Source organism: Mastomys coucha, unplaced genomic scaffold, assembly GCF_008632895.1.
Source record: "Mastomys coucha isolate ucsf_1 unplaced genomic scaffold, UCSF_Mcou_1 pScaffold20, whole genome shotgun sequence".
NCBI classification, from domain to species: domain Eukaryota; kingdom Metazoa; phylum Chordata; class Mammalia; order Rodentia; family Muridae; genus Mastomys; species Mastomys coucha.
In genome coordinates, this window is record NW_022196903.1 from 82,385,108 (window position 1) to 82,400,107 (window position 15,000).

The window sequence follows — 15,000 nt, forward strand, 5'->3', positions numbered from 1 at the left end:
CGCCACATCTGCAGCCACGCCACATCTGCAGCCACGCCACATCTGCAGCCACGCCACATCTGCAGCCAGGAGCTGAGAGCAATGGATGTACTCATCTGCTGCTTGGCTTGCTTTCTCCATTTTATACAGTCCAGGATCCCATGCCTACAGGACCTCACCCACAGTTAAGATGGGTCTTCCTGACTCAAGTAATGTAACCAAGACAACCCCCCCACCCCCGCCACACTGGAAGCCCATCTCGAAAGTGATGGTAAATCCTGCCAGATTGACGTTAGTGTTAACCATAGCATGGGTACAGACAGGAAGTAAAATGGCAACAGCTTTTGGGTGAAGATTGTAGGAATGTGGATATTTATGGGAATATTCTTGCAAAGTTTTTACACACTTGAAAATTTTCTGACAAAAAAAGTAGAGGAAAAGTTTAGGTGAGGGCTTGATCTCAAGGCTGACTTTCTTCAGGAGATGCAGGTGGTTCCTTATGTACTGCCTGCCCTGTGTAGGGCAAAGCTCACATCTGCATAAGGTTGCAAAGAGGCAAAGGTGCTAACATTTGGGGAAAGATGGGAGGATGGGAAAAGGATGGTGGAGCTGGGAGAAGCACCACTCCATGTGCACAACTCTGTCACCTTAATTTGTGAAGCAAGAGACTGATCTCTTGAAGGGCAACTGTTTGCCTTAACACATGCATGTGTAAACCGGGCAGCAGTGCACACCTTGCACTTGTCCTCCTAGCACTTCAGAGGCAGAGGCAGAGGCAGGTGGATCTCGAGTTCGAGGCCAACCTGGTCTACAGAGCAAGATCCAGGTCAGCCGGGACTCCAGAGAAACCCTGTCTCAAAAAAAACAAAACAAAATGTGTGAATGAATGAAGTGCGTTATCTAAGGCAAGCACAGAAACGACTGGGCTTGGAGGTGTATGCCTCTATTTCCAGCAGCTTAGGGGAGGTCAAGGCAGGAAGATCAGGAGGCCGAGGACAACTCGGGGTACAGAGTGGATTCAAGGCCAGCAATTTAGTGAGACTGCCTCAAATTAAGAAGGGAGCCAGAGAGGCGTCTCAGTGATTGATGGCACTGCTGCTCAGTGATTGGGAGCACTGCTGCTCAATGATTGGGAGCACTGCTGCTCAATGATTGGGAGCACTGCTCCCCTGCAGAGAATCTAGGTTTAGTTCCCAGCACCCATTTTGGACGGCCTGTAACTGCAACCCCTGGGTGTCTGATGCCCTCTTTTAAACTCCAAGGGCACGTGCATGCAAGGGCATCCCTCCCCACCACACATATACAGATAAATACACAATATATAAAAGTCAAATAAACTACATATTTGACATATATAATAATCAAATAATAAAAATAATTTAAAAATATCTTATAAAAAATGACAAGCATTCCCTTTTCCATGTCACTAGATGTTGAAGGTGAAGATGCAGGCCCTCCTGGGGCCTTTCTCCTCAGCTCGTAGGTACTGAGCTCAGCTCCCTGTACTCACAACATGATTGTCCCTCTGGGTGTCGACATCCAATCAGTTGGGCAATGGCCTGGTGGGAGATGTGAACTCGGAATGCTGTGAGCATCCTCAGTGCCACCGAGCTGGATAGAAGTGGCTGGTGTGGTGCCATTTCCATGACACACACTGACCACAAATATAATAGGTTTTTAAAAGTGGGGATCCCTACACAAGCATAAGACTCTGAAGGTGTTAAAACTGCTGTCCAGGAACACTGACAGAAAAGCCAGTGTTTGGGAGAGCTGACGCAGCACTGACAAATGTGTCACAAATGTGACCCACAGCAGGGTCTCTGGGTTTGAGTCCAGACAGCCAGTTGGTTCTAAGTTAATAGCCCCTCCCCGTTGTGCTGAGCAGTCCTGCCCTATGATTGCAAAGCCCCTCCGGAGCGGTGGCCCGGGCTTTCTGAGCAGCACGGCCAGCTCCTGGCAGCCTGGTGCAGCCCTGGCCTCTCTTGCTGGCGCCTTCTCTGGAAGCTGGTCCATCTTGCAGTTTCCAAACTTTCCTCACAGAGGCCAGCAGCTGTTTCTATAGCAACTGATGCCCTTCACAAAGGGAAAAGGTGGAGAGACCCTAAGCAGAGGAAGAAGGGGAGACGAGCGGTGGCACAGATAGGTGGCTGGTTGACAAACCCAAGGGGGACAGGGTGGGGACCTGGGTTTCTATTGCTGCTTTGTTGAAATCTTATCAAGCACCCTTGACCATCTTGTTTGAGTTGGTGTATGATCTCCTCCTAATGCTGCAGAGAGGAGGCAGAACACACCTGGTCGAAGACCACCAGGGAGGGAGGTACACTCGAAGGGGCAAGGAGCTGGGGGCCCCGGGAAGATAGCAGAAACTCCTTAAGGCTTACTCTGTGTGCCTCTCGCCCCCTTCCTTCTCCCTTGGAAAAGTATCTCCAAGGAAGGGTGTTGGCTGGTGCTCCTAGCTGTGCACCATGAGGCAAGTTGCTTGAGCTCTCTGTGCTTGAAGAGTCCGCCGTTCAGGAGTAGTGGTTGGACAGGGTTAAATGGGATGCACATGCAGCTCAGGGTTGATGCTAAAAACTCTTTTTCCATTTCCAGTTGGCCATGGGCAGAGCGAGGGAGAGAGGATGGTGGTATCGGACTTCCAAGTTTTTGTCAGAGATGTGCTACAGCATGTGGACACCATCCAGAAGGACTACCCGGATGTCCCCATCTTCCTCCTGGGCCACTCCATGGTAAGCAGGCCACAGAGAAAAGTTCAAAGCAAGCATGGTCCCCAGGAGGCCACCTGACTTCCTGGCCCTCCACCCTCCACCCTCTGCCCTCTGCCTGGGTAGAACATCCTTTTCACACACACACACACACACACACACACACACACACACGCACGCACGCACGCACGCACGCACGTCTATGGAGTTCCCAGCACATAGGAGCTGAACTAGGTCCTTAAGCTCAGGGCTGGAGGGATGGCCGTGAGTGGCAGGATCCCATGAACCATCCTAAAAGCAGTTTTGAGTTCCTTTCCCTTTGAGATCTCTGAGTGCCAAGAACCAACCAAGTTTAATCTCAGATGACCCCCACCCCTGGCAGTCCCCAGACCATTCCTTCTTGCAGGAAAGCTAGCAGAGGTCTGAGAACTGCTTAGATCCAAGATACTCTGCAGGGCACCTCCACACTGCCTGACTCTACCGTGAATCTCAAAAGAATTTAAAAGAAGGGAAGGGGGAAGAGAGAAGGAGAGAGAAGAAAGGAGAGGGATAAGGGAGTGAGAGAGTAGAGAGAAAGAAAGAGAAGTGAGAGGGAAAGGAGGGGAAGAGAGAAGGAAAAAAAGGAAGGAGAGAAGATGTGATCTATCAGTGGATGGAGTCTGTTCCAGGCCCTGTCTTGGGCCCTTGACCAGCATGGAACAGGCAAGGGGTTGGGTCATGCTGGTTAGAGGCTGGTCCTAGTCTGTTTATTTTACCTCACAGGGCGGTGCCATCTCCATCCTAGTGGCTGCAGAGAGACCAACCTACTTTTCTGGCATGGTCCTGATTTCACCTCTGGTCCTTGCCAATCCGGAGTCTGCATCAACTTTGAAGGTAAGAGGGTGCTGTGGTCTGTATGGACCACGAAGCTTTCGGAACAGGATACATTCCTTCACAGCCGGAGCCTGTGTCAAAGGATTCATTGCCGTTCCTGAACTTCAGACACTCTTGTGTAAAGGTTTGACGTCAGGCAGTCATCCGGGCTCTAAATTGTGGACTCAGGTGTTTCTTTGACCCAAAACACAGAGGAAAAGGGCTTTCCTGTTTGTGCATGTTGAACTGGCCAGAGTCAGGGGAAGGAAAGGTTACAGGCATTCTCTACCTGGCAAAGTCACGCTTGCCGACAAGTCCCACGTGTGAGCTGCCATCAAAGAATGCTTGCCAGCCTCAGTAGAAAGTGAACTCGCACAGGAGCTGCAGCCGAGGATCCTCTTCCCAGCAGCTCTCCATTCCACCCCTGAGCTCTTCCAGCCTCGACTGACAGAGGCATCGTCTTGCATTATGGGTAATGATGTGCTGTGTGATCAGCGTCTGCTCTAGTTGCCAGAGCTTTGACTCCCTTTGACAAGGTGACCGAGGCAATGAGGCACCCAGAACTGTATCTGCCTTCACCCCAAGAAAGAAGACAAAGCCAATAATCCTGAGGGACTATGGGCATGTCCTCGGGGCACGTTTGTCCTTAGGAGGCAGGAGAACCCCAGAGGGAATGCAGCCCCAATCCTGTGTCCCACAAGGAGTATCCCAGCTCTGTCAGAGGCTACTGTGGCCTAAGAGAGCTCTCAGGACGCTTGGGAGTGCGGGTTAGGTGGTGTGTCCTGGGTCTAGGTGTACCAGGCAGCCTATACTCTCACCACCAAATGAGGACGGGTGTCGGGGGAGGTTAATTTAAATACCAGTGTGGCCTCTTAGGCCCCTGTCTCTCGGTACCCACTCAGTGGAACCTGATATTTGTCTGTGGTCCCCAGGGAGCACATAAGACACTGAGTACATTGGCATCATGGAAAGGTGCAAAGGATGTGGCCGTCTCCTCCAGTGCCCTGGTAACTGTGATTCTGTGAGGCACCGATAAGTTGGTTCAAGGCTCTTTTACAAATCGAGCAAGTGAGACAGACATTAGAGGGGACGGCTCGCCCATGCTCTAATGGCTTCATTCTGGAGACCTGTGGCCAGTGCATCAAGGAGTCCACAACTGTGTCAGGAGCTGCCAAGTGGGAGCTGTGTTCACCTACACAGTCCCAGGCAAGACTGGTGTGCTAGGGTTGGGGACACTGAGGTTTAAAAAGATGGAAATTTGGCCAAGACTAGCCCTAGAGTGGTGAGAGTGAGCCCCAGTGGGGCTGCCCCTCACAGAGAAGAAAATGGATGCCTTCCCCATAGAGAAAACTCACAGAGCCTTTTAGATAAAGTGCACCATAGCAGCTGGGCCCAGAGGCGGGCTGGCGAGGTTTCCTCCTAGGATCCCACCGGGCTCCCTCTAGGACCAGCAGTAGCCACACTTCTGGGCCAGTGACCTTTCAAGCCTGGTACTAATAGATCACCTTGTCAAATCAGGAGCAGAGGTCTCTAGGGGGACACAGGTCTCGTCTGATTAACCAAGACAAATTAGATTTCCCTTGGTCTGGTGAGGACCAGCCCCACCCCACGTCTGTTGCTGCCTCCGGGCTTCAGCCTGTGTTGTCTTTGACCGGCACAAAGTGTGACCCCTTGGTTCACCTGCCCGGGACATGTGGCTGCTCTGCACGTATGGCCGTTCAGACGGGCTCCCCGAGAGAGGATCGCCACATCTTTATTTTTCTTTCTATTTTGTGTAATTTTAAATATTGGAGAATAATGCATAGAGTTCAAATGTCAAAAGGTAGAAAAGGGCATGAAGAAACACCTGCCTGGGGGAGCCAGTCAGCAGCCATGCTGTCAGAGATGGCTTACAGGGTACAGTTAGCATGCACAAGCACCATTTGTTCTTTCTGCAGATGGGGACTTGTTCCACATGTATTAGGGGATAATATTACATGTCCCTTTGGTTAATCTGCTTGTTCTTTGAGGGGTTTGGTTTTATTTTGTGGTTTTTGTTGAACACCTTGGTGGTCTTTCCCCATCAGACTCTTAAACAGCGTCTCCCATGGAGTACATAGACCCTGGCTTAGAACTCCCGAAAGAGCAAACGTGGAGCTCATTTCCAGTTGCCTGCTCCTGTAAGCCTCACAGGTGGACGGGCTGCTGGCTGCCTTTTGCTTCCTGTGCTCTGTCTGGGAAATGAAGTAGAGGCGACATTCACGGGAGGAGAACTCTGAAGTGGGGAAAGGGTGGAGTGGAGGAGAACCCCACCCCATGATGTCCTGTGACTGGTCCCAGAGCCACATGGATCCCTGAGCTATTAGTGGTGGGCGCATGAATGTGGGACCCACACAGTGGAAGCCAACCCAGGAAGAGAAATCCTGGTGTGCTCAGACACCATCCTCCAGCCAGTACCCAAGCCTCAGCTGGTCCCCAGGTCGTACTTCGGTCTTTATGTGCGTGCGGGTGTGTGAAGGTGACCACTTCACCCCTGGGATGGGAGGATGCTCAGTCACCAAAAAGCTCAGCACCATCTGCTTTTTACACGGAGGCTCTGTTCAGACAAGCTGGGATATATTTAGCCCAGGGAAGAGACCGAGGACAAAGACAGCAGTGCCCGGCACTCTCTGCTGAGGAAGTGGTTTCACAGGGGGAAAAAAAACGGCAACAGCAGAAATTTAGAGACCAAAATTGCAGAAAACAAGCCTTAGCTGCTCACCAGCCCAGGCTGCCCCTCTTGAACAGTCTCTCGTGTCTTCTAGGATCCCTTCTTTCTCTAGGAACCTTAAGGAAGGCGAAACTTCTGGGCCAGGCTAGGCCGGGGCTGCCAGGATTGTCTTCAGTGGGAACCGTCTCCCTGGGAGGTCCCCGGGGTGCTGAGCAGGGCTTCCGGGTGCCCCATTCCCAGCTCTTTGTGGCCTCTAGCCAAAGTATGGAAAGGGCTAGCTCCAGGAGACCTGTCTCACAGGGAGCACTGTTTTCTCCCATGCAAGGACAGGAAATGACTCCCAATTAGAAGGCCAGGAAATGAGGACATTGTTTTTCCTCAAGGTCAGTTTGATTACTGAGCCGCTGAGCCCCTTTCACCCTGATGCTCGCCAGAGGTCAGCTTCCTGTGACCAGAGCCTACTTCCCATCTGAGCACCCCAATGTCAGTGGACTCTAGTGGGCTGGAAGGGATACGGAGTGGTGTGCTGCAGATGAGAGTGTCCTGAACGGGCCAGTGGGTCAGCTACCATAAGCTATAGGTGTGACTCTTTCAACCCAACAGGCACCTGTTTTCTGAGAGTTAGGGTTCAGATTTCCAGAATCTGAACTTGAAAAGCAAGCTCAGAGTCATCAGAGCATGCTTTGAACCACTGGAAAGGCACAAGAGATTCTATTGCATAACTGGGCAGGATGCATTCCTGCCCAGAACAATCTAAAGTTACCCTAGAGAGACTTTCCAGGTCACAGATGTGGCCATCCTGTGGCCTCTGAATGCAGGACAGCTTTCGGGAGCCATGTTAGAATGAAGGGACAATAATTACCTCTTACAGCAAGTTCTTCTGGCCAAAGCTTAAAAATGATTGGAGGAGCTATTAAGACCTTTCAGATCAATACAGGCATTTATGCACGTCTCTATTATTTACAGTGATGGGCTCTGCAGTTGATTCAGAACTGTCCCCAGAGTGTGACAGGGACTCAGGACACACACACACACACACACACACACACACACACACGCCTCCTCCAGGCCTTGCTCATGAGAAGAGCAGCCATAGTCCGGGGAGAAGTACTTATGTTTACAGGGCTACATCACGGATCGCAAAGCTTCAGCCACAGATCCGGTCATGAGAGTGCACACTTGCCATCCCAGTTCTCCAAAAGTGGAGGGCAGGTGGTAAGTTCAAAGGTAGCCTGGGCTACCATGTGAGTTCCTGTCTCAAAAAACAAATAAAAAACCAGAAAAGTTGTAAGCCACACACTTCTCCACTAGGGGTGCTGTTTGCTTCTCACTCAGTTAACCAGCAAGGACCAAGAGACAAGTTCTGCAAGGGCAGGCAGTCTTGGGAAACACACCAGGAATCTTTGAGGGAGGGTTTATTGTCCCCATTTGAAAAAATAAAAATAAAAGAAGAAACAGGCTACCGTGTGATGCAGACATTACCACTTCTGGGAACTTACCCAGAGGAATCTAAGGCAGCTCAGCGCAGAGACGTCTGCACACCCAGGTTCACTACCGTAGGAGTCCCAGGGGCCAGGATCCAGAACCAGCCAAGGTGCCATCAGCAGATGACTAGATCAAGTTCACACAAGGGAGTCTTTCTTACGCAGCCTCAAAGAACAAAATTATGTCACTTACAGGAAAATGGGTAGAACTGGAAATCATTATGTGAAGTGAAGTAAACCCAGGAAGACAGATGTCACACTTCCTCTCATATGTGAGGTCTGCATCACACACACACACACACACACACACACACACACACACACACACACACGGCGAGAGAGTGAGAGAGAGACTCACATTATACACACATAGACATACTCACATATGCACATACATACACACACATACACACACACACAGGGAGAGAGTGAGAGAGAGATTCACATTATACACACATAGACATACTCATATGCACATACGTACACACACATACACACACACACAGGGAGAGAGTGAGAGAGAGATTCACATTATACACACATAGACATACTCATGCACATACGTACACACACATACACATACACACAGGGAGAGAATGAGAGATTCACATTATACACACATAGACATACTCACATATGCACATACGTACACACACATACACACACACAGGGAGAGAGTGAGAGATTCACATTATACACACATAGACATGCTCACATATGCACATATGTACACACACACACACAGGGAGAGAGTGAGAGAGAGATTCACATTATACACACATAGACGTACTCATATATGCACATATGTACACACACACATATATGTATGTATATATATATATATAAACACAGGTACATATGCAAACATAAACACACATGGCACATGTGCACACATATATGCACATATGCATGCACACATATACTCAGGCATGCATGCACACCCATGCACACATGTATATGCAGAGACACACAGTGTGAAAGTAGAAAGGGCACTTTTGAGAAAAGAATAGGCTGAACAAGAAAAGGGAGTGGGGAGCAGGAGCGAAGAATGGGATAAATGTAGGCAAAATACACTGTAAACTTGAAACAAATAGCTGTAGAACCCAACACGTTTGTACAATGACACATGCAGATATACACTAATAAAAGTTGTTATAAAGAGACTTTTGCAAGGATTCAGACCCAGAGTTAACACCATTGTGACCAAGTTGGGTCTGACTTGCCTGTTGGAAAAGCTCGTAACGTAGTCACCCTCTTCCTGAGCTGTGCCCACGCCCATCTCCACACTCTGCAGGACAGCTTGACCATCAGGAAGACCCCTCTTGAGAAGGCGACCGAAGTGTCAGTGACTTGGATCCCATATGCTTTCTACCTGTGGGTGAGCACGCCCTCACCCTCTGTCTCCTGGGAGAATTAGGGGTGCGTGCTGACACACTGTAGGCGGTGTGCCCTGCTAGGGTGGCCCAAGGCTTAGGGATGTGATCACAGCCGCTTCTAGGAACTGTGTGGCGACCCTGACCCCTGGCTCCTCTGGGTGTGGGATCTGCTGCGGTGACTTCTCTATGCCTCCTTATCATCTGGCCCTTGTCTGCTGCTCAGCTCCTGCCCTTTATCCAATCAGTGCCCTTCCAGTGCAGAGGCCTTTCTCCCTCCACACATGGCTATCCCTGCCTCGTGTAATCATCCGTCCTTAAAAGAACCGTGGCGAAGAGCCTCTTGGCAGATCCTTGGTGCCCTGTGTCTTGGGTACAGCCTTCTACCTGCCTTGATCTGTTGGTGGAAGTAGCTACTAAAGTACTTATATCTCTTTAAGCCATGAGGTTGTTGTTATCTAAAGTTGATCTTCCCTCTGAGTGGGTCCTGTTAGAAATGTTACTTAGAAGTTACTATGCAGGTTTGGGAAGCTGGTGACCATAGCAGGCAAGCATCTGAGCCCGTCCAGCGGCTGGGTCTGGAATAAGACTCCTCCTCTCCCTGCGCCCTGTGAGTCAGTGAGGAGCTTTTCAGGTGGGGCAATGGTCCTCATCCATGTCTGTGACTCAGGCCAGGGAGGTCAGAGCTCTTGCAGTGGCCTGGGTATCTGTGGACAGTGGACCGCCAGGTGCTCGGACATCACCCATCTCGTTTTTCTTTCCCTGTTGCTGTGATAACATATCCTGACAAAAGCAACTTGAGGGAAAAGGGGGTTTTTTAGTGCTCGGTTCCGGGTCATAGTCCACTGTGGTGGAGAAGACACAACAGCAGGAGCTTGAGGGAGCTGGTTCCACTTTCTCTACTTTATTCAGTCCAGGATCCCAGAAAGGGAATGGGCCCACCCACCCAGTAGGCGGGTCTTCCCCTCCTCAATTATAACAACCAAGACAATCCCTATCAGACACCCCAGGGGCCCATCTCATAGGTAATTCTAGACTCCGTCAAACTGACAGCTGGCACTGTCACGTCACATGAACCCTTCTTTTATAGTTTTCCTTCCATGCTTGTTGAGGAATGGGGCACCTGCCCTGAGCGTCCCCAGGCTCCTTCCAGGGTTGGCTTGTCCCCAGATCCCCAACAGCCACCAATGTACCAAGACACTACTTTTTTTTTTTTCTGGATGGCATCCTGTGGGGCAGACCCTGACTAAAGGCTGCATCCCTGCAGGCAATGGCCCTCCTCCATGTCTGTGAGTGGGCAGCCCAGTCCTGTTGCTAGGACACCAGCATCTTCATCTACACAGCCAGCACTGGACGTTCATTGTTAGGAGCTGATGTTTAGCAGTACACTGCCACCCCCTTTCTGTGGGATAGCGCAGTAACTCGGGGCAGGGGGGATGGGGGGCACGAGTGACTGTGTTTGAACACGGCCACTATGACATCACCTCCCCCATTAGGATTAAGGCCCGGTGTGTTCCCACCACATCTCCCATTGAGCTTTAGGCTGCTGGAGATAGAAAGTGGCCGCCAGGACATAGCCTCTATATTAGGAAGGGAGGTTGAGCCACAGTCTGTTGTTCATCTCAGTGAAGAAACAGCTTGCTTTGTAAAGCAATGCATCTCAGGGAGCAGTGACCTTTCCCTCAACCCACCGCTTTGCTTGAAAGCTTCCTTTAGCTTCCCAAGAGTTCCCCCTTCATGGAGGTCGAAGACTGCTGGCTAGCAAGAGGACAGAGCTGTCTTCACAGCACTTCTCCCCTGCAGGCAGATGTCCTGGCACCACAGTCCCTCCTCCACAGCCCTCGGTGGAACTGGAACTGGCTCCAGACATCCCAGTCCTTGTTTTCATCCTGAACCCCAGTGTCTCCTCAAGAGCCTACAAGGAGCAGAGGCCTCAGCACCTCGGGTGTCAGTGCTTTGGCTTGGCATGGGCCAGCAGTGGGTTGGCGTGCCTCTGTGCAATAAGCAATCCTGAATTGGACTGCACCTCTGTGCCAGGGCCACGTGGAATCAGGAGACACAGGGCAAGAGAGAGATCTGGTGGTGGGCCTGTTGAAGTGGGAAAGTCACTCTGCAGACTTCGTCAGTCACAGGGCCAGTGCTAAGGCAGTCCCTGGGGCATTGCTGTCCCCCCTCGCCGATCCTATCTCAGTGGCTCCCCATGGATGCAGCTAAAAGCACTAACCTATACCATAAACAGGCAACCACAGCATCCACAAGTGCTCCCTATGGCGACCCAGTGGATGACCAAACTATCCATCAGTTGATCGATCCATTCCACAGGAAGGGTTTTGCAGTGGGTAGCCAGCTGTTCCCTAGCCTGTGGCTATGGCATTGAGGGTGGGCAGAAAGTTGGCTGGATCTGGCAGAAGGGGACAATGCCTGGGACAGTGACATAAACATGCCTGTCCTGTTGCCTGGAATCTCGCTGGAGCCTCTGAGATGATCAGGGATAGAGTGGGCCAACCGTGAGCCCTCACATGGGTTCAGGGAGCTGGGGCAGAAACTGTAGAGATCAGTGGAGTGTCTGGACATCAGTTCCATGGCACTTCATGTTAGGGTAAAGATCTCCCATGGCATGATAGTGTGGAGATCTCCTCACCGTGTTGAAGGATGCTATGGCCCTGGACAACCCCATTGCTATAGTTTGAGTCCAGTGATGGCCACAGAGCTGCAGCCCACAGCTCCCTTGCACTTAGCTGGCTGCTTTCACTTCATCCTTAGATTTTGTAACTTTTGAAAACACAAGCTCCCAACTCCAGAACTCAGGCTCCCAAGAAACCCCCAACTTCCTGGTTTTTACAGAAAACTTCTTCCAAGTGTTTGTCAGCATGCCCAGATTCCCAAGCCTTTCCCTCTCTGCGTGTGTGCTGAACTGCTGCATAAAACCCAGCTCTTGCACACACACACACACACATACACACACACACACACACACACACACACACACACACAGATAACTCATCCAACTGGGGTGGCTTTACAGAGTGCAAGCTCTTGGCACCCCACCCAGGATGATGAGATGGAACCCTTTTGGATGAACTGTCCAGTGTTGGAGGCCAGGGCTCCGGCACTCTGACACAGTAGCAGCAGCAGCAGCCAACACCAGTGAGCTTTGTTTGCCTGGATGCCAAGGTGCACCCAGAGTGCAACAGGCTAAGATGTTCTCAGAGGTAGTTGTTGACTGTGCCCTCTGACACAGTCTCCTCCCTACCACACACAGTCAGCTCCCTACCCCACCATGAGCACACAGTCTACTCCCTAGCAACACTGTCACCTCCCTAGCACACAGAATTACCACCCTATCACACACAGTCGCCTCTGTAGCACACAGAGACAATAATACGATACTCAGAGTACATTCCAACACAATGTCCTTTAGGGGCAAAGCAGGCCTTGCTCTGCCTGGTCCTTGGTGGCTGCGAGAACAGAAGAGGCGAGTTGGCTACAGGATCCTGGGGGAGGCCTGGCTACGGCATCATCTGGAGAATGGCAGTGGCTGCCCGTGGCCAGAAGGGAGAACAAGAGCTCTCAGGCACTAACATGGAGAGAGATCAGCATAGGAAGGGAGGGACACATGACAAAAAGGACAGATGTGTCTGCACCCAGCCCTACTGATCACAGGGAGGCCAAGCCATTGTCCAGTATCCCAGTGTCCCAATAAAAATGTTTCCAAGTGCTAGATGAGAGTTAAGCCCTACTCACAGGATCTAGTAAACATCAAGAGGCAGGGCCAGCCAGCACTGAGGACCCTGTGCCATAAGCAATTTATCCACCATCAAGAGACCCTTGTTTGTGCCAAGTGCCCTCCATACTTCCTAAGAACTCACCCCTCGCCAGCTCCCGTGGTTCTAATCCCAGCATTTCACAGCTCGCTTTTGAAATAGCTTCTTTCACCCCAAGTGTCTGCACTCACTGCAGACGTGAAATGAAACAGCCTCTCAGAAGGCAGAGGTGCGAGATTGGGAATCTGCCTTCCTGGGGATAGATGAGATCCACACTGGGGGCTGGGCTGAGACCCAAGTCAGATTCTCATTCAGTACATGTACAGTATACCAGGCTTTCCCACACCATGTGGAAAACCTTCCCTGTGATCTGTTTGGAGGGGATGACAGGGCCCCCATTGGCAGCTGAGCCAACAGAGCTCTGTATTGAGGTCCCAGCCTATGTTCCTTGCTCACAGAGCTAGGAATCAGACACGGGCTGCTTCCCTCTTAGCACAGGACTTCCTATTCAGGCAGGTGACGGTTGCTTACCTGTGTGGCACAACTCAACATGCAAGTGATTCTCTCTGACCCAAGCTACCCTGTTTCCTTGTGCTCTGGTGGCTGATCCAATGATTCTGACTCTGCTATGCTATCTTGGTGCCTTGAGGAAGGGATGTCGTGGCCTCATCAGTGGCTCTCAAAAGGAATTCACAATTACATCTGGTGTGTGGTTGTATCTTCGCAGCCGGGCCCTGCACCGAGCAGCATCCCCGAGTCCTGGGTATTGAGGCCTCTGCCTGTGCTGAGCTTGGGCACTGGCTGGTGCTCTAGCCCTGCAGCATGGACGGCTCGCACTCATGTCTCTCACTTTGCCTCTCTGCCCAGGTCCTTGCTGCCAAACTGCTCAATTTTGTCCTGCCAAACTTGAGCTTGGGACGGATTGACTCCAGCGTGCTCTCTCGGAACAAGTCGGAGGTGAGTGCGTGGACGTGGGGGGGGGGGGGGGGGGCGTTTGGGGACAGTAAGCAGGTGAAGGCAGGGCCCAGGGGGATCTGACCTTAGCTCTCTCTTCCTCCACTCTGCTCTGCCTTTTCTCTAGTGGCCGGGTGATGTGGATACAGGGATGGGGGAAGTTTTGTCCCTGCCTTAGGGGTTAGGGGAAGGTCAGGAGTCTGAGCTCCACTCCAGACAACCAAGAGCTTGATGGAGGACGTGCTGGGTGTGTGGTTAGTCAAGTCTCTCTTGGTTGCAAGTGACAGAAACCCAAGTCAAAGAGATTTAAAGTTCCAAAGGACAGCCCAGGAACCACGAGAGCTTCTTGTTCTTGTAGAAGATCCCAGTTAGGTTCCCAGGACTCCACACTGGTGGCTCACAACTACCTATAATTCCAACTCTAAAAGATCTGACACCCTCTTCTGGCCTCCACACCCACACACCCACACAGGATGTACACATAAGAATAAAAAATAAATTAAGAGATTTAAGCACAAGAAGGCATTTATTAGTGACAGGAACTAAAGGCTGCAGGCACAGTTGGATCAGGAACCAAAATCTCTGTAAGATCCTGCCCTTTGTCTCTCCCTGGCCAGTATTTCTGCTTGGCTGTACAGGCAGAGAAGTACAGGCAGAGAAGCCAGGAGCTGCATTACCCAGCTCAAGGGGTGGTACAAAGGCAGTGCCACCTCCTTAGACATCCCAGGCTGACTGTGATTGTCAGGTGTGAAAAGCCCAGAAGATCTATCCAGGAAGTGGGCAGGGCTAGCTAGCCCCACCTGGACTCTGGGCTGAGAAAAGGGAAGGCAGGTGCCAGGATTGTGGTGACTAGAAAATAAGACCCTTGTTTATAGATACTCAAACAATCCCTACAGTGAGAAAACCCAGCCTAAGGTCTCCAATGCTTGGCTAGTCTGAGAATCTGCTGGGAGTTCCCACTGCTGGTGGGTGAGCCTGAAACCCCTGAGGGCTTGAAGGAGCAAGCCTGGACATGTGGAAGATAACCAGAATTACCCTGACAATGAAGCAAATTGCTTTGCTACTCTTGTGACTCAGTTTCCTTTTCTTGCCTTGGAAGCTCCCAAAGACCCTGTTCGCCCGCTCGCCCCAACCTCCCCCCGGCCCCCCGTGGGACTCTGACAACCCAGTGGCCTAGCCTGCTCTCCTGGCAGTCAGACT

At 51.2% G+C, this 15,000-nt stretch overlaps 1 protein-coding gene across 4 annotated transcripts in view; it reads left to right on the plus strand.

Annotated features, from left to right (window-relative positions):
• Mgll (monoglyceride lipase) overlaps nt 1-15,000 on the plus strand; it is a 108,894-nt gene that overhangs the window by 82,912 nt on the left and 10,982 nt on the right. For 2 of the 4 annotated variants that reach the window (XM_031382508.1, XM_031382507.1), the window contains exons 4-7: nt 2,572-2,708; nt 3,447-3,557; nt 9,004-9,087; nt 13,714-13,803. In XM_031382508.1, coding sequence (XP_031238368.1) covers nt 2,572-2,708; nt 3,447-3,557; nt 9,004-9,087; nt 13,714-13,803 — 422 coding nt within the window. The remainder of the gene's footprint in view (nt 1-2,571; nt 2,709-3,446; nt 3,558-9,003; nt 9,088-13,713; nt 13,804-15,000) is intronic. The other 2 variants (XM_031382510.1, XM_031382509.1) reach the window with 1 other exon arrangement.